General features: G+C 39.7%; 2 protein-coding genes across 3 annotated transcripts in view; one reads left to right on the forward strand and one right to left on the reverse strand.

Annotated features, from left to right (window-relative positions):
- LOC147176480 (inactive serine protease PAMR1-like) overlaps positions 1-25,715 on the reverse strand; it is a 111,826-nt gene that overhangs the window by 32,425 nt on the left and 53,686 nt on the right. The window contains exons 1-2 of one of the 2 annotated variants that reach the window (XM_086073929.1): positions 18,501-19,499; positions 11,849-12,210 (exon numbers count right to left, since the gene is read on the reverse strand). The gene's annotated coding sequence lies outside the window, so the exon portion shown is untranslated. Of the gene's footprint in view, positions 1-11,848; positions 12,211-18,500; positions 19,500-25,715 lie in introns of those variants that run through there. The other variant, XM_086073930.1, reaches the window with a different exon arrangement.
- Positions 18,117-22,068, forward strand: LOC147176481 (four-jointed box protein 1-like). The gene has a single exon (XM_086073932.1). The coding sequence runs from the start codon at positions 18,487-18,489 to the stop codon at positions 19,735-19,737; it is 1,251 nt and encodes a 416-aa protein (XP_085930058.1). The 5' UTR covers positions 18,117-18,486; the 3' UTR covers positions 19,738-22,068.

Here is a 25,715-nt window from a genome sequence, read left to right on the forward strand (position 1 = left end):
GACACATACTTGTACTTCTGTAGATGTTTTCCTCAAGACCATTCCACAAAACCACTCCACAGATTGAAATGCACATACTTTTAAGTTTTGTGCGAGCATAAAGTTGTTCAAATTTCAGTTCCCCACTCAAATAATAACCCCCCTCTCTCTCAGTAAATATTTTTTGTATGTTTTTTTTTTTGCCTTATACTTTATTCGTCCAGTTTTAAAATCTACCAGATTCCTAAACTTTAGTGTGCGTAATAAAAAAAAAAGTTTATTGGTGTGTTCAAGGTATGCTTTTTTTTTTGCAGTGTGCATAATGACTGTATTGTGGTTTTGTAGGAATTACCCCAAATTTCTACACAGTAATTCAATTATGGTAATATTAATGAACAATACAAAATATACATTGTTTTCTCATTTAATATGTGTCTGGCCCTAACATGTTTTATATGGGCTTTCTAGCAGATTTTGTTGTCAAGAATCAGACCCAGAATTTTTTTTTCATAAACCCGTTCAATTTGAACATTATTAATCCTCAGTATTATTTTAAAGCTTGTAAATTGTAACCATTACATACAAAACAGAGATCCTTTAGCTCAAAAACCTGACATGATATTTTGGATAACGCACCCACAAATTAGTGAAATGCAGATGTCAGACCTATCTCAACAAAACTTTTGCTTCCCAGCATTATAATTAAATTGATTTTCATCCAGCAAGCTATTGACTACAATTCTCCCACTTTCGGAAAACATTGCTGTTGTTGTCAAAGCAGAAATCCCACAAATTTTAAAGAATATCTGTAAACCCAAGATGTGTGTGCTTTTGTCAACGTTTTCCACTGATAGTATTCCAATTTTTTAAAACGGATTTTGTGCTTGGTGGCCCAGGTTTCCAAGAAAAAATGAATAAATGACAGAGTGGTTTTAATGTCCAGGAAAATAATCACATCATCACATCTCTCCTGTCTCTATGGCAATGCAACTGACAAAGGATAAACAGTAGACCTTCCCGCACTGTATTCTTACAGCTCAACCTGCTAACACCATTAGATTGGTGGAAACTCTTTAGTCAGGTGACATGAAAGACGGAAGGTTTGCCACACCAGTCATATTGTTTTCCAGCAGTGAGCCGTGTCTATAGCAAAAAGAAGAAGAGAAAAAAAGAGGCAGAATTAGATGCAGTATGCACTGCGAAAAAGAAGAATACTTTTTTTAAATGATTGTTTTTTAAATACAAACACTTTCGATATGAATCATGACTCACTCTTTAAAATTCACAATTTTAGTGCCAAGGAGCATGAATTGGAAGAAAAAGAGATGTTGGTTTAGTTATCACTCTAGTAGTCACTATTATATGAGTTACGACACAAAATTAACTAAACAAGCAGACTGCAGTGGAGGGAAATTAGCATAATCTGCTCTTTTTCATCTTTTTCATCATTTACTATTTATATTTAGCTTTCTTGTACAAGTATGTTTTGTTATTTAGTATAAGGACAATATATATATATATATATATATATATATCTTCAATGTCAATTTAAAAAATGTCAAAACACAATTGCCACAGTATTGTGGATTTTATGGGCAATGCAAAAACTACGGATACATGAGAAAAGACACGGGCTTGCCTCGAAAGTGTAGGAAGATTCAATAAGTAGCTCAATGATTTAATTTGGACATCAATTTTGTAAAGAGCCGGTACTTATTTATATCAAATTAATAGTGGGCTACATAGTGTATAATTTTGGTAGAGTCAATTCCCCCAGTAGGCATCTTCTTTAGAAAAAAAATAACGTTTCACCAAGGTTATATTCTCATCTCCTTTTACCAAATTAAAGACTGTAAATCTTGAAGAAGTCATGTTTATAGGATGACTTTAGATTCTGCTGTGCTCTGTGCTTCTGCGTTTTATGAGTATAACTGCAAATCCTTGGATTGCTGACTAAGCTCCCTGCTTGAATGATGTCAACACACAGGAAGAATAAGAAAGATGTCATTCTTATAATGGCTATTTCAGACTGAAGCAGAAGGGGATGTCACTGAGGAGGAACATTTTTCCAGGTCCACCCTCAGGCTGCAACCTGGAGCGTGAGGTCTCTGATAAGAGACACATCCAGACCTCGGCTTGTTGTTTATCACATACACACTTCCTTCCCTTTGCCTTTGTTTATCATAAAGCCACAGTTGCTGGGTGATTGAGGCAAATAATAACAGACCGCTACTGTATCCCACAATGACAATGTGTTGTTTGTGAACCATGACAACCAGCAGTTTGAAGTGGGTTTCTATTTTTTTTTAAACTCTTCCTGCCTCCACCATCAGCCATCAGGCCATCAATCCTGTATCATGTTGGAAAGCGTGTTACGTGTGGAGAAAGACAAATGAGAGAGAACGAGGTACAGATAGAGAAATGGGCAGGTGATGTCAATAAGGACCAGAACTGGACTATAAAATAAAATAAAAAACACTCTCAATGTCCATGAAGAAAAACTCCATAATTTACAGCACATCCACCTCCTCATTCCAGACTTCTTACTCCTGTCCGACAGTGCCACGGAGGGTACTTGCCCCTCCCCAAGCTCGCTTCGTCATTCACATAAGAACATTCTATTGTCCTGTAATTCTTGCGTGTACAGACAGGAGCCACTGATCTCAACCACTTCTCTGTAATTCAAGAGTTGTGTGAGCTACGCTTGACTCAAAATAAAAAGCACAGTCTAATCGAGAAGAAGCTACTCAACAAGACTTTGGAAAACAAACAGGAGTGTGTCTCATCCTACGGGGTGTGCCCCAGAACTTTTTATCATGTGTTTTATGGGAGGGCTTTGTTGCTCCCTCGCCACAACAACAACAATGGGTGCAGGGGCGGATCTTTCTCGTGCCTCGATGATATAAAAAAATAAAATAAAATAAAATAAATGATGATGATACCAAAAACTAAAGGATCATTAATTTCATACAGAAGCATCCAAAATCCGGTTATAAGACATTACATTCATCAGTGATCTGGCTTGGGTAATACTGTAACCCAATCATTTGATGCAAGTTTAGTGTGTGACTTTATAGACAGGAGATTTCAGCCTGCAACCTCAATAAGAAGTGTGCACCAACTCTCTTAAATCATTTTTTAGTGCCTGACAAAGTATTTTACAACTCACTGTGCATCCACCATTAATATGGTAAACACCCAGCAGATATGCGTGACACGTTTTTACCGTGAACATGGTTATTGAAGAGACATCGTTCCTTTAGATCTTAGTGGCTAACAATAATACCACAGCAACAATATCCGCGCCAGAGAGTAATCAGAAAAGAAACTAATGATCATTTTTGTATCCTTCATCAGAAAGATTTTCATTCTGCTAGGACACTGCACTCACTTCCAGTTGGGTCACCTTAAAAGGCACAAAAATAAACAATGAAAATGAAATAATATAAAACAAATATCTGTTTTTAGATTAGCAAGATAAATTGTACAGTATACAGTGATTGATTAGTAAAAATGATGTTTTAATCTCTGGCATCTCAAATGATAATATAATGTGGGCGCACAGAACAATGCAAATAGACTCTTGATAAAAATAGGGATGGGTTAGTAACTAATACTAAATGTTATCACGTTAAGTTCATTAAATAATGCCTGTTCCTTTTGCTCACACTTTTGAAAAGTGTGTAAGTTGAAACAAATGGTACTCTGTCCTTTAATTTAGTTTAATATATGTAGATGTAACTACACTGTTAACCCGAATAAGTTAGCAAAACTCAAAAAAAGAGAAGTAATCGGTTGCCTCACTTTTTTTGAGTTGATCAACTCAAACGTTAAAGTTTTGCAGAACTTGAATAATTTGATTACACCATTTTTAATTTTTGGGATACATAGTTACTTAGAAGCTTTCTGTTACCGCAAATCAATTATTCTCAGTTACTAATGTATAAATGTTATAAAACCACTGGATTAAGTTAACAGAAGTCCAAACCATAAGTACACTGTGTGTCCTCACGAGAATCCCAGGAATGCTGGAGCCTATCCCAGCTGTATTCGGGAAGTAGGCGGGGTACACCCTGAACTGGTTGCCAGCCAATCGCAGGGCACACACAGACAATCTAGGGACAATTCAGTGTTCAATTAACATACTGTGCATATTTTTCGGAATGTGGGAGGAAACTGGAGTACCCGGAAAAAACCCATGCAGGAACGTAGAGAACGTGCAACCTCCAGCCAGGAAGGCCAGAGGGCCGGATTCAATCTCACAACCTCTGGACTAGGAGGCGGACATGTTAACCATTTGGCCGCCTTGCCGCCTGCTATGGGCATATGTTTGTAATCTAACATAAATTATTATTCTTTTTTTTTTAAACCAGATAGGAAACTGAGAACAAATTATCATTTACAATGTCAACTATAGGGCTAAAATAAAATTACAAATTAATAAGTAAAGTAAATTATGAAACATCAGCTAATTTATGTTTTTAAGTTACCCAAAAACTAGTATAGTTCAATTTAATACAAATTACTCATAAAAGCATACAAAAATACACCAAATTAAAAAAGTTAAGTTAGTAGTAGTTTTCATAAAACTTTGAGTATTGTGTACTTAATCTATTTGATTATTTGAACGTTCGGGTTTACAGTGCACCATGAAATAAAAGCTGGAATTCTGAATTTTTTTGTCTCATATTCATCTTTTAACCTGAAACCCAAATGTCTTCAGTTTACAACAAACAACAAAGGAATTGATACTTCTGGAGGGGACTGTATTATTATTAATATTATTATTAGTAGTAGTAGTAATAGTAGTAGTAGTAGTAGTAGTAGTAGTAGTAGTAGTAGTAGTAGTAGTAGTAGTAGTAGTATTGTTGTTGGTGTTATTGTTATTATTATTATTAGTAGTAGTAGTAGTAGTAGTATGGGTTTAGTTTGCTTTGTTGTAAAACAATATCATCACAAAGTATGTAATTGTATTGTAACCATCTTGGTGTTCTTTTCTACACCACTGTTATTGATAATCATGTAATTATAATACCACTTAAATATCCATATGTAGCCAATATGTTTTTGAAGTTATGCAGGCTTTTTAATACATACTTTTTTTTTCAATAATTCATTCTTGGTGAAAACTAATGATTGTTTCAAGTATCAGTGTCTCCTTAGAGACTCATGTAATTATCTGAAGTAGTGCAGACTCTTGTGGCAAAACATGGAAACACGCATGTTTGGAAAAGTGAGCCAAAGTCTTGACCTTACAAATTAAACAAACAACACGCAACTGCAATATTATTGCCAAGTGCTACATATTTTTAAATGGATTGGATGGCATTGCATATTTATATCTGGTTGAGACATATTTTCTGCACAAGTCACTAATTTCAAAAGGTGTTGTTTATATCTCTTTGTACATGTTGAATTTAAATGTGTATACTATGCAAATGTTTCCAAAACAAAAGGCTTAATTTTTACCCCCTTTACAAATCATTCAGAAACACAAAAAAGTGTGCTTGAAAAATAATCTGCTATTGGATCAAACTGAGATATTTCCAAGTGCTGAAGATATTTGCCAGAAATAGCAGTACGACATGCTCTCGAGGAACAAAACGGAATTCCCAGACAGCACTGCTGATGTATTTCCCTCTCTAATGTGCATTTACAGAATTGTTACGTCATGCAGAGTCGTTTTGGTGCCTTTGCATGCACTTTTTTATGCACTCTGTTCTCCTCCCCTCAGCAATAAAAGGCCATTTGTCACAAGGTTGTCCAAGCACAACTCCATATAAAAAGTAGTAGCTTGAGTTGCATGAATGAACAACTAGTCCTGCTCATAGAAAATGAGACCAATCTAACTATTGACTCTTTGAAATGTATTGATATTTTCACTAAAGAGACCACAAAGACTTATTTTGTTTCAAATAGCCATGGGTGAACACTGAGTTTTCAGCTAACGTTAATTAAAGGTCATGTTTAATCAGCAACATGCAGCAATGAAAACGTTCTCATGAGCACTATCCAAGATTTTTATGTTGTTTGACTCTCCCCCTCTCCCTCTAGAGGGAGTCAGAGACTATAAATCTATAAAACGGCCTTTAAGGGAACATGAGCTGAATCCTAAATAGCTTTGAATAGTAAAGAATCTGGAATCCATGCCTTGACTTTTATTCACCCATAAAAATATTCACTGATCAAAGCTATCAAGAAAAAACCCATTATACAATGGCACAACACTGTTGATATTTTATCTCTTTCTCCCATCTGTTACGCAACATCAACTTGCCAATAAGAGTAGGAAAGCGCAAACAAGAGATTACAATCCCAGCTAGTGAGAAATAAAGGCATATCTCACTGGACAACAAGGTAGCATATCTAATAGCTTTGATTTCATTATTTCAACTTGTATTCTCTTCTGTCTTAATGGGCTGACTGTTTGGTCAATTCTCTCCGCCGTCCTTTTATCAGTAAAGCGCCATACAGTATACTGATTCTACCCACAACATTCCATTTATTCAATTCAACCTGCTTTGCTGTTAATCGGAGTGATCACTCTTTCTTAAACAGGGATAATCTATCTTGTGACAGCCAACAGTGACACAAGCTTGTCCAGAGGGGCAGAAATCTATCACAAGTGATACTCCAGGCGCAAGAGAAGCACATGGAGGTAGAATAAGTGTAACTCCTACATATAGCTCAGGCTTGTTCCACAAGGCAGACACCAGGAGTGACATAAAGCTACCGCCCACCTTGAGTGAAATAAAGCTGAATCCAATTGTTCAGCGACCTCATGTGACGATACGAAAGCACGTCTTACATGGTGTTTTAAGAATTTGTCAGATTTAGCAAGGAAAGAGGAATGTCAACCAGGCAGCATATTACAGAGGGATCTAGTTTAATGATCTGAAATATGGATTCCTGCTCGAGGGCAAATATTTATTTTACAAAAACAGCTTCAATCACGTTGTACTACACTTAAACTTATCAAGACTGAACAGATTGATTTGGTGAAACAAAATACTTTTCCATGCGCCTTTTTATTTGTTTGCCTAGCCGTCACCCCAGCAGGGTGTTGTCAACACAGTCTACCTTTTGGGTCAAAGAGATTATGTTTGCGTTCCTTACATATGGCAAACCTAGAATTTTTTTTATTGTACATTTAGAACAGATATAAAAAAAAATTTGACTAATCGTGAGTTAACTAGTAAAGTCATGCGATTAATTACTATAAAAAAATTCATTACCTGACGCTCCTAATTTTTATTTCTATTTTTTTTCTTATATATATTTTTTTCCTAAAAGAGCTCAGTATTGTTCATTCGGTAATGTCATCATCATTGCTCTTTTTTTTTATAAAAATGTTTTTGTATGTGGGTGAGTATGTGTATGTGCGTGCGTGCGTGCGTGCGTGCGTGCGTGCGTGCGTGCGAGTGTGTGTGTATTCGTTAGCTCACCAAAAACCTATTAGAAAAAATCCCATACCGTTCACCTAAACCGAACACCGCCGTCAGGAGACCCGAGGGGACCAAAGAAAACAAAGGAAAGTTGTTTTTTTATCGCGTCAGGCGTCGTAATTAATTGCATGACTTCAATAGTTAACTCAGGATTAATCACAAATTTTATATCTGTTCTAAATGTACAATAAAAAAATCCTAGGTTTTCATACTCTTGTTAACAAAAGTGGAAACATTTTTAAACTAATAGAAATAGTTCAAATTAATTTGACGTCTATAGCTGTCAATGGCAGTTGAATGAGTTAAAAATAACTAGTCAAAAAATTGATTTAGAAAGAAGACGGAAAACTGGGCATGTTCAAATTGATATTTTCATTTTACAGTGACAGATTGGGCAATTTGTACATTATTATACATACCCGAACCTCGATGAACCAGGACAGCAACTGATATGTAAATAGACACGTTTTTACCTCTTATGTCTGTGTCTATGGTTCTTCTGGCACTGCTCAACAAATCCAACCTGTCTGCATATACTACTGTATTTAGCAAATCATACTTTAGTGCCTGATCTCCTTCTGCTCTCAGCGCAATTTATTGCGATAGCCGCTTGGTTTGAAATCTACAGACGGCAAGAGTAACAAAAGAATACGTATGGCACATGGCACATGCCAAAGATTCATTCCGGTGTTATCTGATGAGAGCAAGCAGTTCATGCTGGTTACAGCTGCGAAAATTATTGCTGAAATGTTAGGACATGAAACCACCATCTCAAATTCTTACTGACCGCCTGGCCCTTGGAGAGCCGGCAGACACAGTTGTAGCGATATGTATGACATTGTGCCATTTTATCTGTAAAAATCATCAATGCATTAAATACTTTTAAAAATGTGTTAACAAACATGCTTTAAATGCTACAGTCATTTAAACACGAGAACTGGCACAACACACTAAGCGCACTTGAATCAATAAGTCATTTAACAGGGATGGTAAAGTAGAACAATTCACTGATTTATTTAATAGGGGCTTTGTCATGCAGGTCAGGAGGTGAAATCCAGGAGATTGGACACTGATTCTTTAATCAAGCGGCTGGATACTACACGCTCTCCTGATTTCTCACACATGCTAGAAACCCCCATGTGCATCGGAATGACAATCGTTCACTCTTCAGCTGGTTATTACCATCACTTGCCAAGTGTTCTTACTGCCACAACAAGACGACCAAATGCTTGCTTCTTCTTCCTCCATGAGTATGAGAGTAATGCAGCATTGAGTGACATCTCAATTTGCATTAGCAACCATTAATTGATTAGTCATTAAGCTTCAGTTTGAGAACATTGGCAAAGACAGGGCACTGAAATTGCACTGAATAGAGGAAAAAAATGGGCAAGTTTCTGATGGCTGTATGCCAAGCTCATGTCCCTGCAAGGCAAAATAGTTTGATTCGTTGTGTGGGGCTGCCTGCCCATTCTGCTCAGCGGCTCAGACTTGAGCTTCTACCTAGATAACAGCAGACAGGAGGCTGGTTTTACGATCGCATCAAACGCTGCATTGAGAATTCAACAACTGCACAATAAACTTTGAAAATTGTGAATGTATTTCTCAGCCAATTTAGAACAATGTAGGCACTGTTTTCAGTATTTGCTGAGATGAAAAGAGATACCACATAATTAACTAATTGAAGGCTACACAGTGGCGTGTGGTCTGCAGCCGTCTGACAATGAAAAAGAGTCAAGGGGCGAGTCTTATACTATTCTTAAACATTGCCGTGCATTGTGTTCTAATTAATCACCTGTGAAGACAGACACTCGCCCTTCAAGGTTGTCCTTATCTCATGTCGGTTCGGCCTCTGTCTAGGAATTCAGTACCACCCTCCCTAGTTTAGACTGATAATTTATGTACATGGGGATGGAACATGAATTTAAAGGCTGCAGACGTACAGATCACTCAGAGGTCACAGTATATACCAGCCAAACCAACTACAGCAAATGTGAATTGAAAAGAAATGTTTAAATTAATACTGCATGACATAAAAACAAAGGAATGACTATGCGATTTGATGAATTTTCTATTTTAGGGTTGAGCTAGACCAGGTGTGTCAAACTCAATGGCAAGGGAGGGACAAAACATAAAACACACCCGAAAGTCACAGGCCAAGAGACTAAAATGAAACATCGGTTCACATAAATGTGAATAAAAACAGACAGGATGCAATATTAGTCCAAAATATGTCACCTTAAAACTGAATTAACCGAAAATACATGGGAGCCGAGAGACACGAGTGACCCAACTTAGGTTTTTCGAAGTATGATCCCTCTTCTGACTGATGTTTTTGCTTTGACTTGTGAGCAGAAATTTGAGATAAGAGTAGTGTATCCTAACTCTAACTCAACTCAAAACAATCAGCAGTTTTGCCGGATAGAACACTTCTTCAAAAAGAGGCTTCAAGCTGTTTAGTATACGTTTTTTTTCTTTCTTCTCAGCATAAAACAAAAATAATTACAACACTGTCTGTTTATAACAACCACATAACTTTGTCCACTAGCCTAGCTTAGCATTCAGCATATTGGGTCATGTGATAGATGGGTTGAAGAATTGCATTATTGTGGTGGTGTTAACATGTTTGGGATGTGTTTGGAAAATGGATGGATGGATGGTTGGTTGGATGGATGGATGGATAGATGGATAGATGGATGGATGAATTGATGGATGGATGAATTGATGGATGGATGGATGGATGGTTGGTTGGATGGATGAATGGATAGATGGATGGATGGATGGATAGATGGTTGGATGGATGGATGGATGGACAGTGCAGCAAAACATGGAGACAGACAATGTAATAATACAGTGACAGGCCTTTTTTCTTTATCTTCTGCGACGATCAACTAATATAACTCTAGCTTACTTATTCGTTTGTGCATACACGCGTGTTATACTGCCCCCAGTGACCAAGTTGTGCACACGGGAAGGTGCTGCAAAGACTTAAACATGATGCACAAATTGTTTAATTCTTTACATTCTATTTAATCATCATTGAAACGATAAGGGTTGACAAATATAGTTATCTTTTCCTTAGTCAAAATACATTACAAAAAAAATAATTTTTTCACTCATTTTGCAAGAGGCACACACACTTTGTATGCCAGTTTTAAAGAGAATGAGAGCAGCCGCTTCGGTTGGCTGAGAAGCAGGTCGGCTTTGTTCATGCTCACAACGGCAAAACCGCACATTTCTATCTGTGCCAAGCAGCGCGCCGCTCCGAAAATACTAAAACAAGTTCTAGCCTGCCTTTGCGCCAGTTTTGCACTGGGCGCGAATATAGAGCACTTGGTGCTCAAGCATACTTGCCAGTAGGGTACAAACACTAGCTGCTTTTCCATTACAGTTTTTCACAAAAATAAAAGCGATATTGTACTATGTTGATAAAGTGCAATTACGACTTGTAGGTGTTTCCCTTAAAGAGCGTTTCGCTTCTGAGGCGCAATTCTCGTAATGTCCCGTCTCGTGAGATTCTTGTGTAGTTCTGTAGAAGGTGCTCATGATGTTTACGGAAGACGGACGGAAATTATTAGGATTACTTTAAAACTATCTCTCTCCACTCATCGAGCGGGCTCGGGCCATTGGTGTTAGTGTTGTGTGTGTGCGCGCTTATAACTCATGTTATGGTTACGGAAGGATAGAACGGATTTCAACGACGACGTGTACCGTATGTTGCTCGATTGATCGTTGCCCGGTTGGAACGGCCATTTCTCATGCAACGATATGGAGCGCGCATGGAACGGCGGCTTTGGTTCTATAGCTAAATCGCTTTGTGCTTAAAAAGACTTGTTATCCCCACGGGAGGCAGTTCCGACACGAAATGGCCCCGCACTTCCTATTTCCTTTACTCCATGACCGGGCGGGGGTCACATGACTACAGGAAATGCGCAAAAAGTGTTTCCATTACATTTTTGCGAAATACTTATTTTTCGACATGTCTCAAAAACTCATGAGAGTGCAAAAACGTTTTTGCAAATATTTGAGAGGTTTTTTTTCCGAAAATCCTGTGTTTCCATTACCAGCTTGCGCAAAACTGAGACTAATGGAAACGCACCCACTAACCGGTTACTTTTTTTGTTTTGTTTTTTAGCAATCCTGTCTTAATTTTTAGAGCCTGCATTCAAACTTGCAAAAGAGATGCAAAACCACTTCGTACACAGTGAAACCAATTTTTCAACAACCATAAAAACTTCAAGACGATGAATTCCTCCCGATAGATCCCCCCTGTCCTTAATCCCAGAGCATGAGTAATTGTCAAGCCCTGTGAAATAATTGTAGCTTTCAACGCTAATGGAAAACCTGCACATTCATTATTCAGTCCCGAAGATAAAGTGCTGCAAAGTGTCAGGGGACTTATGACTTATTGCTGTGTGTGAACTAACCTTAGACTATAAAGGAAGCCACACAGGTCCAGTGCACTCTCTCTTCCTCTGTCCTGACCCCCAATATGTCCCCTCTTGTGGCCATCTGCGCAGGCCGAGCGGCACCACGCAGAGAACCCGAGACCGCGTCACAGCTGTGGCGCGCTCAGACGGCTGCTGATGGGTCCACTGCGTCTTTGCAGACAGAATGACAGACGGCCTGGGTTCTCTTGTGTCACTGCAGCGCTTGACCACAGGCGGCCACGGCGAGTGGAGAAAGGCCAGCCCAGTGTTACGGCCCTCTGGGGAGCGCTGTGGGTTTTTATGAGGAAGCTTGGGGGAGGAATGCGGCAGGAGGGACGGTTGCTCCAAGGTTTGCTGACCTGCAAGATAACACATGGCAAGAAACAGATCGCTTTGATATGTGAACATGCCCGCACTTGTGCTGAAGGGAAGGAGACACCAGAATCTTGGCTGCTGCTGCACGCTGATCCCGTCCATACATGAATACTCGGAAAAGCCAACACACATCCGACGGAATTCCAGCGATGTACTTAAGCCTCATTCATTTCCCGTGTCTAGACCCCAGGAGACTGTTGCTGTTATTTAGCTACTTATTTAGTCCCACAGTGAAAGGAAAAGCAACTGAGCCAACGTGCAGCAGGATTTTGGATGGCAGACACACAAAAAGCATGTCATGTGCTCAGATACAATGTGAATGGCTTCAAGTATTTTAGTGACCTTGTCTGTGCCAGTTATTTAGAACGTCTTTGCCTTGCTATCTACTTATCTGGGACACATTGCAGACTAATTTGGTTGAAACGGCTCCCTACATCAGATTGTGTGTGTGTGTGTGTGGAGGGGGGGGGGGGGGGGGTGGTATCTACTTAAGGACTTACTTTTTTTGTGAACTGTGTTAAAAAAGCACAATCAGTTGAATACTCAAGATTTCATCACAGAGATTTGAAGGCTATTATACTCGTTCATTTTTGCACTACAGCCAAGGTTATTTCCATTTTCTATGCCTGTAGTTATTATTATCCAGGATCACATGTGAGCTAGAGACTACCTCAGCTGACTTTGGGCGAGAGGCAGCATACATCCTGGATTGGTCGCCAGTCAATCACAGGACCGATGTTTATGTTTATTTCAAACATGTATAAAAAATACATCTTTTTTTTATTGATAAATAATCAGACAAACAATCATGGGTAATGAATTATTACCTACGTACGTATAATATGATACATATACAACACACATTACTGGCACAATAACCGTATTTACTATTTATATCAGTAAATTGTTGGCCATACTAAATTATTAACTTCCCTTGTACCAACGAAGCTATTAATTTAATATAGTTTTGTTGTTTAATTATTTGTCATTTGTTATTAATAATAAACAAAACCCATCACACAATAGATTTTCCCATAACAATAACCTATTCAAATAAAATTAGCAAAACTATAACATTATCATACCTACAAACAAACACCATCATACCAATACCTAATTGGTTTATGTATATATATATATATGTGTATATATACACATACCAATATACCAATATATCAATATATCGTAATGCATGTTCCAATTAGCTAGTTCCAAAACCTGTGATCAACCAGACATTTTACCAATCATAACACCACATATGGAAACAAAAACATGTTAATTGTTTTACATGCGTCTTTAATAAGTTAAATAAGTCACCATTCACACACGCACACATATCTGTTGGACAATTACAATTGTAAGTTAGCCTAATATGCAAGTTTTTGCAATTGTAAATGGAAGCCAGATTGTCTGGAGAAAATCCACCCAAACATGAACCCGTAGAACTCTGAGGCCGAAATGCCAACCTTGAATGCACTGTGCTCCTAACATTATGGCATTGTAGTTAGGAGTGCACCGATCAGCCGGCCGATTTATCAGCCCCGATTTCCTTAGTTTTGGGGGATCGGTGATCGGCCGATCCCTTAAATATGAACCGATCTTTTCCACCGATCTCATCTCCCTCCTCAGAGGTCTGAAAAATTCAGCCACTGTCCTCTTCTGCTGGGATGACTAGTAGGCTTTTCATTTTTATTTCAGAGAACTACTTAATTTGCAGTTAAAACAACAGATATTGTTCAATGTTTTCCAATAAAATAAGATTGGAACTCTGAGGTGTATGCTGCTTGTTATGATAAAAAAAATCCAGATCAACAAAAATCGGGATTGGCAGCTCAGACTTTTAAAAAAAATCTGAGATCGGTGATCGGCCAGAAAATTGTGATTGGTGCACCTCTAATCGTAGTAAATTAGGGCATTGTAGTAAAAAACAAACAAACAAACAAAAAACATCCGAAATATAAATAAGGTTTACAATTGGTATTTTCAAATTAAGTAGACATTTAAAAATTATAACATCCATCCATCCATCCATCCATCCATCCATCCATCCATCCATTTTCTGTACCACTTGTCCTCACAAGGGTCGCGGGGGTTGCTGGAGCCTATCCCAGCTGGCTTCGGGCAGTAGGCGGGGTACACCCTGAACTGGTTGCCAGCCAATCGCAGGGCACACAGAGACGAACAACCATACTCACAATCACACCTATGGACAATTTGGAGTGTCCAATTCACCTGCCATGCATGTTTTTGGAATGTGGGAGGAAACCGGAGTACCCGGAGAAAACCCACGCAAGCACGGGGAGAACATGCAAACTCCACCCAGGAAGGCCGAAGCCCGGACTTGATCTCACAACCTTTGACCTGGGAGGCGGACGTGCTAACCAGTCAGCCACCGTGCCGCCCAAAAAATTATAACATGTTAATTAAAATGAATTGTTTTGGCAAGTGTGACCTAGGAAGTACAACCAAGAAACAGGAAGTGGAAGAGAGATACAAAGGTACAAAAGGTATGCACAAAAAAACATTAAAAAAGAAAAAAAAATCAGTAATATGGAACTTTTTAAAATATAAATTATGCATTAGAAATAAAAATGTGTTGTTTGGCAAAGGGCTGATCTGTGGAGCATGGTTGGAAACACATTATTGTCTCTCCTTGGAAACTTTTGCCAGCCTAAAACGCAGCAACAAAAACAAACAAAAGCTCAGTGCGATTTCACGCACCAACTCTTTCACCTTTGAAACTTTTCCTGCTTGACGGCTATCCTCTCCCAAACCCTCGCCTTCTGCGCCAACACGCACATACACACACACACACACACACACACACACACACACACACACACACACACACACACACACACACAAAGATCTGTGAGGCAGCGTTGTGTTTAGGACTTGAAGAAATGAGAATACTATATAATGAGCAATTTTGGCCAAGTGTGATTATTAATAGTATGCGTTAATAAGTTTGATGTGTGTCTTTTGTATCTTGGGAGAGCTACCCGTGCAGTCATTACAAACCATTTCAAATTATTTTGAACATATTGACAGGTTGATAAATGATTCTACTGCCTTTTTGTTTATTTGTATAATTGTATATCTCTCTTTTTTTCATTTTTCTTTTTTGCTATGTCTGTCCGCATCCATGCTGTTTGTGTTGAAGACAAGCCGCACGTTTGGCATCACGTCACAAATTTTGTTGTTGGGCGGACCAGTGCAACACACTGACATGAATGGAGGTGAATCGAAACATGGTAATTGAAGATAGTGATCTAAAACAGTCGAAAGTGATCCATGCGCCCCAATTATTACTTGCGAGTTTACATCAATATGTACTGTATTATTAGTGTGAAGAAATCAATGCCATATGAATTGCATAAAAGTGTCACTGTACCAATACCACAGTATCGATATGCCCATTCTTAATTCCCAACCCTGTGCGGTGGCGGCACATTAGTGTACCATTAGACAACATCAGAGGCTCTATTTTGTGCATCCACTGCAAGTCTAGCATGAGGCAAGTTATAAATTTGCACAGGGGCAGGCTAGACTGGGTTTGGGTATTTTTGGAGACCCACAGAGTCTCGCGCCATCATTAGCTTGCCTTTTTCCTTGAAAGTCAATAAAAGAGAGAAAACAATTTTGTGTGCAGAGAGAGTTTTTTCATTGAACCAAGTTATCATATGTATACCATATAGTGTCTCAAAAGTCACTATCCACTATTTTGTTCTAGGTATCATTTGAATGTGAAGCCGACAGCATTTGACAGCTTCACCTCTGCAATTTTTGTAAGCCTATCACTCTTTTTCCCCGGCTTGCCCATTGACATTGGAGAAGTGTTGTAAAATTGCTGCCTGGCCAAGAAGTTTTCGGTTAAGTGCCCGTTTTAGAAGCTTTTTAACTGTCACACTGCTCAAACTCGTGTTTTGACAAAATATACATCGGAAGGGTTCCATTCATGCAAAGTCGGGGACAATTTGCCCGTATGGCTGCACTGAATCTCAGCATCAACGAAAGCTTGATTCTGCGGATTGCTTCTGTGAATGATAAAGTCTAACGTGTGCCAACTTCACTTTATTCAAACGCTTCAAGCAGAAGATTATCATGTTCAACAACCTAAAGGCATTACGGCCCAAGTATTTGGTGCCAGGCTGCAATTTTGTAATGATGCTCCAGTGTCACTTGGTGAGCAAAGGGAATGATAGGCTTACACTGCCAAGCTTAAGCTGTTAAATGTTGATGGCCTCACGTCCGTCCGACTGATACCCGAAACGACACAGAAAATGCAATAGTGTACCGTCTTGACTATTGGGACACTTTGACTTACTGACAGTACAATTTTGTTTTTATTTGTACCTATGTAATTAACTCATTCACTGCCATTGACGGCTATAGACGTCAAAAATTCATTCAAACTATTTCTATTAGTTTTCCACTTTTGTTAATAAGAGTATGAAAACCTACAAAAAAAATATTGTACATTTAGAACAGATATATTTTGTGATTAATCGTGAGTTAATTATTGAAATCATGTGATTAATTACAATGAAAAATTGTATTCACATGACATGATTTTGTTTTAAAAAAAGAAAAGATTATAAAAAATTTGTGGCATCAGGCGATTAAAATGTTAATTGTAATTAATCGCATGACTTCACTAGTTAACTCACGATTAATCACAAATTTTATATCCATGTACAATAAAAAAAAATCTAGGTTTTCACATTCTTGTTAACAAAAGTGGGAAAAAATTTTAACTAATAGAAATAGTTCAAATGTTTTTTTTAACGTCTATAGCCGTCAATGGCAGTGAATGAGTTAAGTACATTTCAGAGCCTGTACTTTAATTTTTTATTTGAAAATACGTTCGGCTGTTTGCAAGTATGCTCAAACATGCAAGTATGTTTATCGTTTAAACATAATTGCAGGTACCTTTAAACATACTTGTAGACTAAATGGGTGATTACCGCATTTGCGGTCCCTTCTCAAGGTTGATCAATTTTCCCCTGATGTTTTTTTTTTTGGTTTTTCCTTGCTCTCTTGTGGTTTGATCAGAGGGATGTCATTAATATTTGTCAACTGTGAGCCTGTAAAGCCCTTTGAAACTCTTTTGTGATTAAGAGCTATATAAATAAACTTGACTTGAAATGCTAAAAATGTAGGATTTTTTTTCCTACATAATGCTACGGGTATTGACTTGCGCAATAAAAAAAAAGAAGAAGACATATTTGGCCTACATTATAAGAATACGTTTACAAAAGGAGTAAATAAACATTGAGTATTCATATTGTTTATTATTTATTATATTATGTCTGCAGTGCACAATTTCCATTTGGTATTTTTTCCGATAATGCTATGGGGTAGCCTATTGGCTTGCACATGCGCATAGCTTTGACCTGTTGGGAAAAAGGCTGTACTTGCAGATAGGGTTAACGGTATTTGGAAATGCGTTTGACCTTTGCCTAAACATATTTGCAAGTACATTTGAACTTGAATGTATTTACCAGACAAGAATGTTTATTCCACATTGGCAGTGCCACACTTCCAAAGTATTTTGACTGAAGTAAAGACAAGTTTGAGTACTTTTGCCACCTCTGTAACTGCATCATTATTCAGTTTCATTCTGTGCAAATGTGAATCAAGTCGTTAAATAAGCCTCAGTGCTGAAAATGTAACTTGTGGCTTAGCTGGGTGAAAATATTAGGTGATGAGTCTATTTCTGAAAACACTTTCTCCTTCTCTAAAAGGAGAGGATTAAAAATGTACCGAAATATGGAAAAGGATAGCCTAACACGCGCACACACACAACGCTAGTGCACTTGCTCCGCTCCTCCCTGCGCCCTCCTCCACACGACCCTCCCACCAACCCGGGACTGGAGTCACGTGTCTTACCGCCTAGCTTCTCAGCGAGCCAACACCGCCACAAATCAAACTCACCCAGCACCAGTTAGAAAGAGAGGGAGAAAAGAGAAGAGAAGAGCGAGCCAGGGGAGGATGAGAAGCAGTGAGGTGCTCACGGGCAGAGAGCCACTCCATCACCAGAGAGCAACGATGAAGAGGGTTCAGTAGAGGACACATCCAAAACGTCTCCGGCTTTTGATAAGCATCTGAGATGAGCGGCATACCGCTTTGGAGCATCGTTCTCAAACAGTCTGCCTGGCAGCCGCTGGGCTCGGGGGCGCGCAGGTTTTCGGCCGCCCCAGCTCAGCCGGGGATTGAATAGAAGTGGATCTTTTTGTGTGTGAGTGTGTGTGGTCGCCATGAGGGTACTTACATCCAACTTGTTCGCCCTTCTCTTCCTGGGCGCCTTCGCGGGGGTTTTCTACGTGTGGAGTTCACTCGAGGACCGCTTGGAGCGACACAAACGGGGCTTCCCGGTGCCGGGCGGTGGGTCGTTCTACCCTAAACTCCCCGTGGATCTTTCCGCGAAAACTTTCCGGACTCTGCTTGCTGTCCCGGCGACACACAGAACCCAACTCAAGGCTCACAACCTAAGTGAGAACACAGCGGGGAGTCGCCATGACCACGTGAATGAGAATAAGACGACTCCACAGAGGGGGTCGGTCAAGTTGGACCCCCCCGTGGAGGATGGCATATTTTGGAGCGCCTGGCTGGAGGATCTACTCCCGGTGGGCTTCACGGAGGAATACGCCCGGGCTTGGCGAGAGAGGGCGAGGGCAGCGCGGATCGTGAGGCTGGAGCCAGGATGCGGCAGGATATCCAATCAGCTCGCCACTTTCGCGGATGGCTCCAAAGCGTGCGTGCGCTACGGGATCAACCCGGATCAGGTGCAAGGTGAAACTTTGACTTATTACCTTGCTTGTTTGCTGGGCATCACCAACGTGCCGCCTCTGGTACTGTCCCAGCTGAACACCTACAGCGAACAATGGGGGGCGGTGAAGACGCGCCTCGGCGGACTACAATGGAGCGACCACGCCGTGGTTTCTCTCACCGAGTGGGTCTCCAACCTAAGCGGGGTGGTCACACCTGCTCCGCTACGACAGGAAAGCGATGGGCTGCACCCGGAGCTCCTAAACAAGAGCGCGGCGGAGCTCGTGGAGCTCATGCAGTGGAGCGATCTGATCATATTCGACTACATGACGGCCAACTTTGACCGGCTCGTCAGCAATCTGTTCAGCCTGCAGTGGGACGCGCGCGTCATGGAAAGGGACACCAACAATCTCCTGAAAACGCCCCGCGGGGACCTCGTTTTTATCGACAACGAAGCCGGGTTAGTGCACGGCTTCCGGGTGTTGAACATGTGGGAGCAATATCACCAGACGGTGCTGAGCTCCGTGTGCGTGTTCAGGAAGAGGACCGCGCAGCGCGTGGCCGAGCTCCACCAGCGCAGAGACTCCAAGTCAAGGCTGCTGGAGCTCTACAATGACAGCGAGCCTTTGTCAGCAAAACTGGGCTTCCTCTCAGACGAGCACGCCGCTGTCCTCCAGGACAGGATAGACAGAGTATACAGACACATTCTACGCTGCAAAGAGAAGTACGGCCAGCTATGAGCATCCACGATGGACTTTGGCCCAAAGATGAGCAGACAGCTTTGTCTGGAACATCCAACTGAACTACCTCTTACGGATAAAATGTGACGCCTACTTTATAGCTATTTGTGCCATCTTAATCCCTGCTGATTTAGTTCACACTATGAATCCCACTCACTTGATTAGGATCACATGTAAAGACTATAATAGTGACTGCATGGGGTAACATATAGCCCCTCATGCTTTCAGTGTGTTTGGATTATTGCCATATGGTATTTAATCTAGATCAAATAAACTCCCAAGCCTTACTGTTTACTGTACAACATTGAATACTTTGTTTCTGTTCACATCTGGTCGCTTTTATAGAAAATCTTTTTGCACAGTCGGTTGCCATACAGGCAGCATGGCAATTGTATTTTTATTTTTAATTCAGCCTTAAAAGTGTAGCATGTCAACTGTACATGTAACATGTTGTAAATATTGCTCACCAACTTGTTTTGGCAAGTCAGAGGTCCACTAATTTAATGTGCATTGTAACATTCCAAAATATTTTGTCCCCTTCCCTCTTTTTAAATATACACTAATTTATGTTAAAACACTGTGTGCTGCTTAACTGTTATTATATGGTGCGTCAAACATTTAGCAGCTTGCGCAAGCCGCGGTGCTGATCATTACAGTGCTTTCATTGTGTTGCATAAATGCGTGGCACTGGCATGAATGTTCCCTCTAAGCCATGCTGTCAGCCAAATGCATGGTACAACAGGAAAATGCTAATCCTTTATAATCTTACCAGGAATTATGAAGGAGGAGACAAGTGACAGCATTTGATACGTTTTCAAAAGGATTTGCTGTTTCCTAACTAAATTGAAATTTGTTTTCATCTCTGTCTTCTACCTGAATCAAGGGTTTCATCAAACAGGTTTGTCTGTTCAGTTTAAGCTTAAAAAGCATCCCTCCTTTTGGGGGCTCACACTGCTGAGAGGCTAATTAATTAATGCTTTTCGCTCAGATGAGGGTTTTATTTACCATTTTGCAAAGGTTAAATTTGAACTGTGAAAATTATTCAAAGCTCATGAATGCTTGAAGGTCACTATTATAAGAAATAATACTGACAGGTTTTCACTACAACACCACAGGTGTTTTTTATTTGGTTGTTTTAAAAAGGCTTATTCTTTATCAGTTCCATAACAGATTGGACTTGTCTGATCTTCAGAGCAAAAACCCAATGATGTATGTTTGGAAAGTCGTATTTTCAGCCTCTCGCCATTCTGCAGCTGGTTTCTTTTACTACTTCTGTGTGTTCAGCCAACTCCAGGGCGCATCGCTATTTGTGCAGCTCAGAGGATGAGATTTATCCGTCGTTTCTATGCTTGGGGCGCGTGCTTGCAATTTGTGTTTTTGCCTGCTAGGTCACAATGGCAGCGATGCGGTGTACAGGGTTAAGCAGGTATAACACTTTCACACAGTCCAACCACCTGCTTCAGCTGCTTAGTAGATCAATATGCGTGCTAACTGTGGGGAAAAGAGGTCATGGTAATGGGTTGGATGCTAGTTCTACTGTCGACTTGAGTTTCATTGGAGGGCGGGGGTGTTACGTGGCCTCTGCAATACAGCTGGACACCATCTAAGCATGCCTGTTCATGCTGAACCCTGCAAAGAGATTTACGACGGTTTGCAGACACAATGTTTAACTGTGGTCTGCATGTGCAAACCAGACTCACAACCCTCGATGCTTTTTATGCCTTTTACCATTTGCCTCACATCTATTTCCACTGTTCATATCACCGTCTCCTTATTTGTTAGCTAAAATAAATAATGAGCTCAGTTTTTGCAATGACTTTAAAACATTTGTTGACTTTATAAATCATGTCTAGCCTTATAACTTTTTATGCATTGCTCACACTTTCTGCTTGGTTTGTTTTAGTTAATGATGCATAAGGATTTTTCAAGTCTACACCCAATTTATTCTCTTCCACAGGCAGAAAAAAAATCCTGTAACACTGCAATGAATGAAACTTTTCCTATAGCTCATGGCACTAAAGCAATATGTGGTACTTAATTGCACCCTCCGAAATGTTTGTGTGCCGTGGTTCTCTTCACATGTGGTACTTTTGTGTGTGTGTACAAAGAGCCGCCGGCTCCGACGGTCACGCAGCCTGAGGCCCGCAGCACAGATCTGCAGGTACTTCAACTCATCTTCCTCTTATTTGTGCACATTGCAAACATTCCAGAGGAGCAGAGGGAGGATCATCTCCATGGACACGCACACGCACGCAGCGATTTCTCCAACAGGAAAATGAAACAGGAACCAGCTGTGTACACAGACTGTCTTTAATGTTGAAGGTTTGAACCCTGATTACTTTTCCTCTCACTTTTTATAACTGCCACCATAATGCAATTATTCATTTGGATATTATTTTTTATAACACTTTATTTTTTAACAATAAAGGAGACATCAACTCCCCAATTTTCTCGACAATAGTAAGTTCTATGTGCCCGCACGGGTCTAAAAACGGCACTCTGATTAATAATGCATTTGTGGACTATGACTTAAAAGGGGACGTCAACCCCGAAATTGTCTTTACAGTAACACAGTGACATGCTCTATGCAGCTCCACTCGTCTAAACATGGTATTCTGATTAGTATTGTGTTTGTGTATTGTGAGTTCTAAGCCGCAAAATCCACCCGTTTTTATCCATGTCAGCCCATTTTGCCACTTGATGACAACTGAAAATGATGTCACAGTTGCTCAGGGCTCAAGTATGATAATTCTAGCTCAGCTTTAGAAAACAGGTGTGCCCTGATTGGTCAGTAGTACGTTACCTGAGCCTTCATCCACTGTGATGTCATTTTCAGTCGACAGTGCTCAAGGGGCAAAATGGCCGCCCCCCTGAGACGTATAAAAATGGGTGGATTTTGCTGGTTAATGCCATGAACACAATATTATTCTGAATATAAGAAAGTGGGGGCACATGCAACATATTATTGTAAACAAAATGTTTGGGTTGGATTCCCATTTAAGTAGCAAAATCCACCCATTTTTCTCCATATCGGGCGGGCGATCGTTTTGCCATTTGCTGTCGATTGAAAATGACATCACAGTTGCTCAGAACTCGGGTAACGACCATTCACGGCTCACCTGTTTTCGAAGTTTGGTTATGGGACATTCGTAAACTGAGTCGTGATTGGTCGTTACCTGAGCCCTGAGCAACTGTGATATCATTTTCGGTCGACAGCAAGTAGCAAAATGGCTGCCTCCTGAGATGGATCAAAACGGGTGGATTCTGCTGCCTAATTCATATTCCACAAAAACAATATTAATTAGAATGCCATGTTTTGACTTATGGGGGTACAAAAGAAAGGTATTGGGTTGGGTTGACTTCCCCTTTGATAATAACCAGCAAAATTAAAATAACAAAATTAAAAGGATAAGCAAAGACTGTGTAGGAATTTTGCCATGAAATAAGTGACTAACGAAGGGTGTCTCCCCACCTTAGTGGACTCACCATGTGTGAGTGGATAGACGTAACTGGCATTCTTTCAAGGCTACATAGTGCAGGGGACTTCCTGCGCATGGCTGAATAATTTCATTATAAAACACAGCACATAGGAGGAGAGTCACTTAGTCACAGCTGAGTGGATACCGTCCATAAAGGGTCAATCATTGGGGGGCTGGGGCAACGACGAGAGGGGCTTTCACATTGTGGGTCGGACATCCAGGCGCTGTTGTGCTGGGAGAGCTGGCACAAAGCCTGACTGTTCAAACCAGGGGTACAAACAGGAGGTCAGGGCCTTTGGGTTTGTTCCTCAAGAAAGACAGAAGTTGTAGTCAAGAAAGAGAACAGCACATTCCTCAGCTAAAAAAAAATAAAGTATGACTGAATTGCAAATATTTGCCTTAAGTCTTGCCTTCATTAACTCCAAATATTTCTGCTTGACATTTCATTACATCTTGCAAGTTTAGAACTGAGCTTGAAGCCATACAAACTCAGATGTATTAATCTATAGCAAGTGCAGTTGAATAGTTTTGCATTTTCTGGAGGTCACACAGCAAAATGAAAATGATTCGAGAATGTGTGTGTAAGTGCAAACACAAAGACAGTTGTTGTCCAATCTTTCAGTGATGCCATGCTTGCAGATTATGGAAAAGATTACTCCCTACTTATCAGTTCTTCCTCACATAAATCTTTGTTTCCTCAATTTGTTGTATCACAGTTGAATAGGAGTTAAAAAAAAAGGATTTTGGTGAAAGCAGCAAAAGCAAATACTTTGATATTTCTACTCAATATAATGTATCTTGCAGTATGTATAAGTCAGCAAAAATCCGTGTCCTGGTAATCACAATAAGCCCTGTTATAACCTCATTTAAGATTCTTTCTTTTTTTCCCTTAATACGATTTACTTCATGGTAGTCTTTGCACAAAATAAATCCTGATTCATTTCAACATATAATTCCATCCTATTTGTTATGCTTCAGCCTGCAAAGCCTGTCTCCAAAATGTCATGCAGAATGTTGGAATTTTAATTTAATTGGATGTAAACATTTGCACTCCTTCACATAAGGAAAATAGTGTCACAATATATAACCTTTTTTTTACATAAAGTAAATGCTTTGATATGAAGAATTATATACTGGAAAAACTGTATTTATTTCCACAAGCAAGAGAGTACAAAAATACGACGGCGTATTACGGCCACGTATACATATTTATAAATTTTTTTAGAGAGGGTGTAATATTCCGAGAAAAATCTAAAAAAAATTATGAGAACAAAACTTGAATATTACCGACATTATTATAAAAAGTAATAAACTCACAAATTTGTGAAATTATAAAGTGGAAAATTTGCGAGAAAAAACTCACAAATTTACAAGAACTGAAGTCGCACATTTGTGACCTTTTAAAGTGGGCAATTTTGGAGAGAAAAAAAATCACAAATTTAAGACAAATGCACTCGCACATTTGCGCGAAAAATATTTTGTTGTTTGCTTTAAACCCTTTGTTATTGAGTCGGTTACAATAATGGGTATTTTTATACATGCAATACAATGCAAGTGTATCAAAGATGAAATATATAAAAAATGTATTTTGCACATATGCACGTATTTTGTCCATATTTAAATTAGCATTTTTGTCAAACATCTGGTTACGAAGAATGTGGTCCTATATGCCCCCCCCCCCCCCCCCCAGTAGCACTGCCAAAAATGTGTGCCCCCCTCCAGCATTCAAATTGCCCAGTCTGTGTAAGCTTAGCTAATAGTGCTAACATGTTGCCTTTGACATGATATCAATCAATGAGTCAGTCTATTTAAAGTGCAAGAAAAAAAGATTTGTTTCGGTTTAATCCTCGAAAATGGCGGATCGTTGCCCAGTCTAGGTGCCAGAAACTTAGTGCAAGGGCGGCATTATCTAAACTAGGTGCACTGTTACGTTGCAATACAGCAAAATTCAGAATAAGTCACAGACACATATGGGAAATTTAGAAATTTGTGTAAAACAATTATTTATTAAGCAATTAAGAAGTAAATTCCGCCAAAATGCACACACAACCGGGCATTGACACATACCACTGAGAATGCAAATAAAGCAGTTTGTTGCCAGGGGAAATCAAACTATTGCTTTGTTGTCGTTGTTTAGTATGTGGTTGTTTGCATTCGCAGAATGTGATATTAGCTTCATAATAAGTACGGTAAGAATACTTATTCGAGCAACCAGTTTGGCTCTTCATGACAATTGATTGACCTTCTTAGGTGTTGGCATTTCCATGTTTTGCTGCCTTGCTACAGCAGGAGTGCCACTTAGAGCATGCTCATTTGCATTAGGTTCATCTCTATGTAAATGAGAATTAGTGCGCTTATGGAAATGACTCTTGAGTTTTCTTTTTCACTCTACTTTTTCCTACCACATTTCACTGCAGAATTGGTGTAAAGAGCTGCACCTGCCCATTTCCGAAATTGTGTGATGTAGTCATTTCTGAGCAAATATGAGCCATGGAATGG

Source organism: Leptonotus elevatus, chromosome 4 (genome assembly GCF_054856555.1).
Source record: "Leptonotus elevatus isolate MCC_2025b chromosome 4, RoL_Lele_1.0, whole genome shotgun sequence".
NCBI lineage: Eukaryota > Metazoa > Chordata > Actinopteri > Syngnathiformes > Syngnathidae > Leptonotus > Leptonotus elevatus.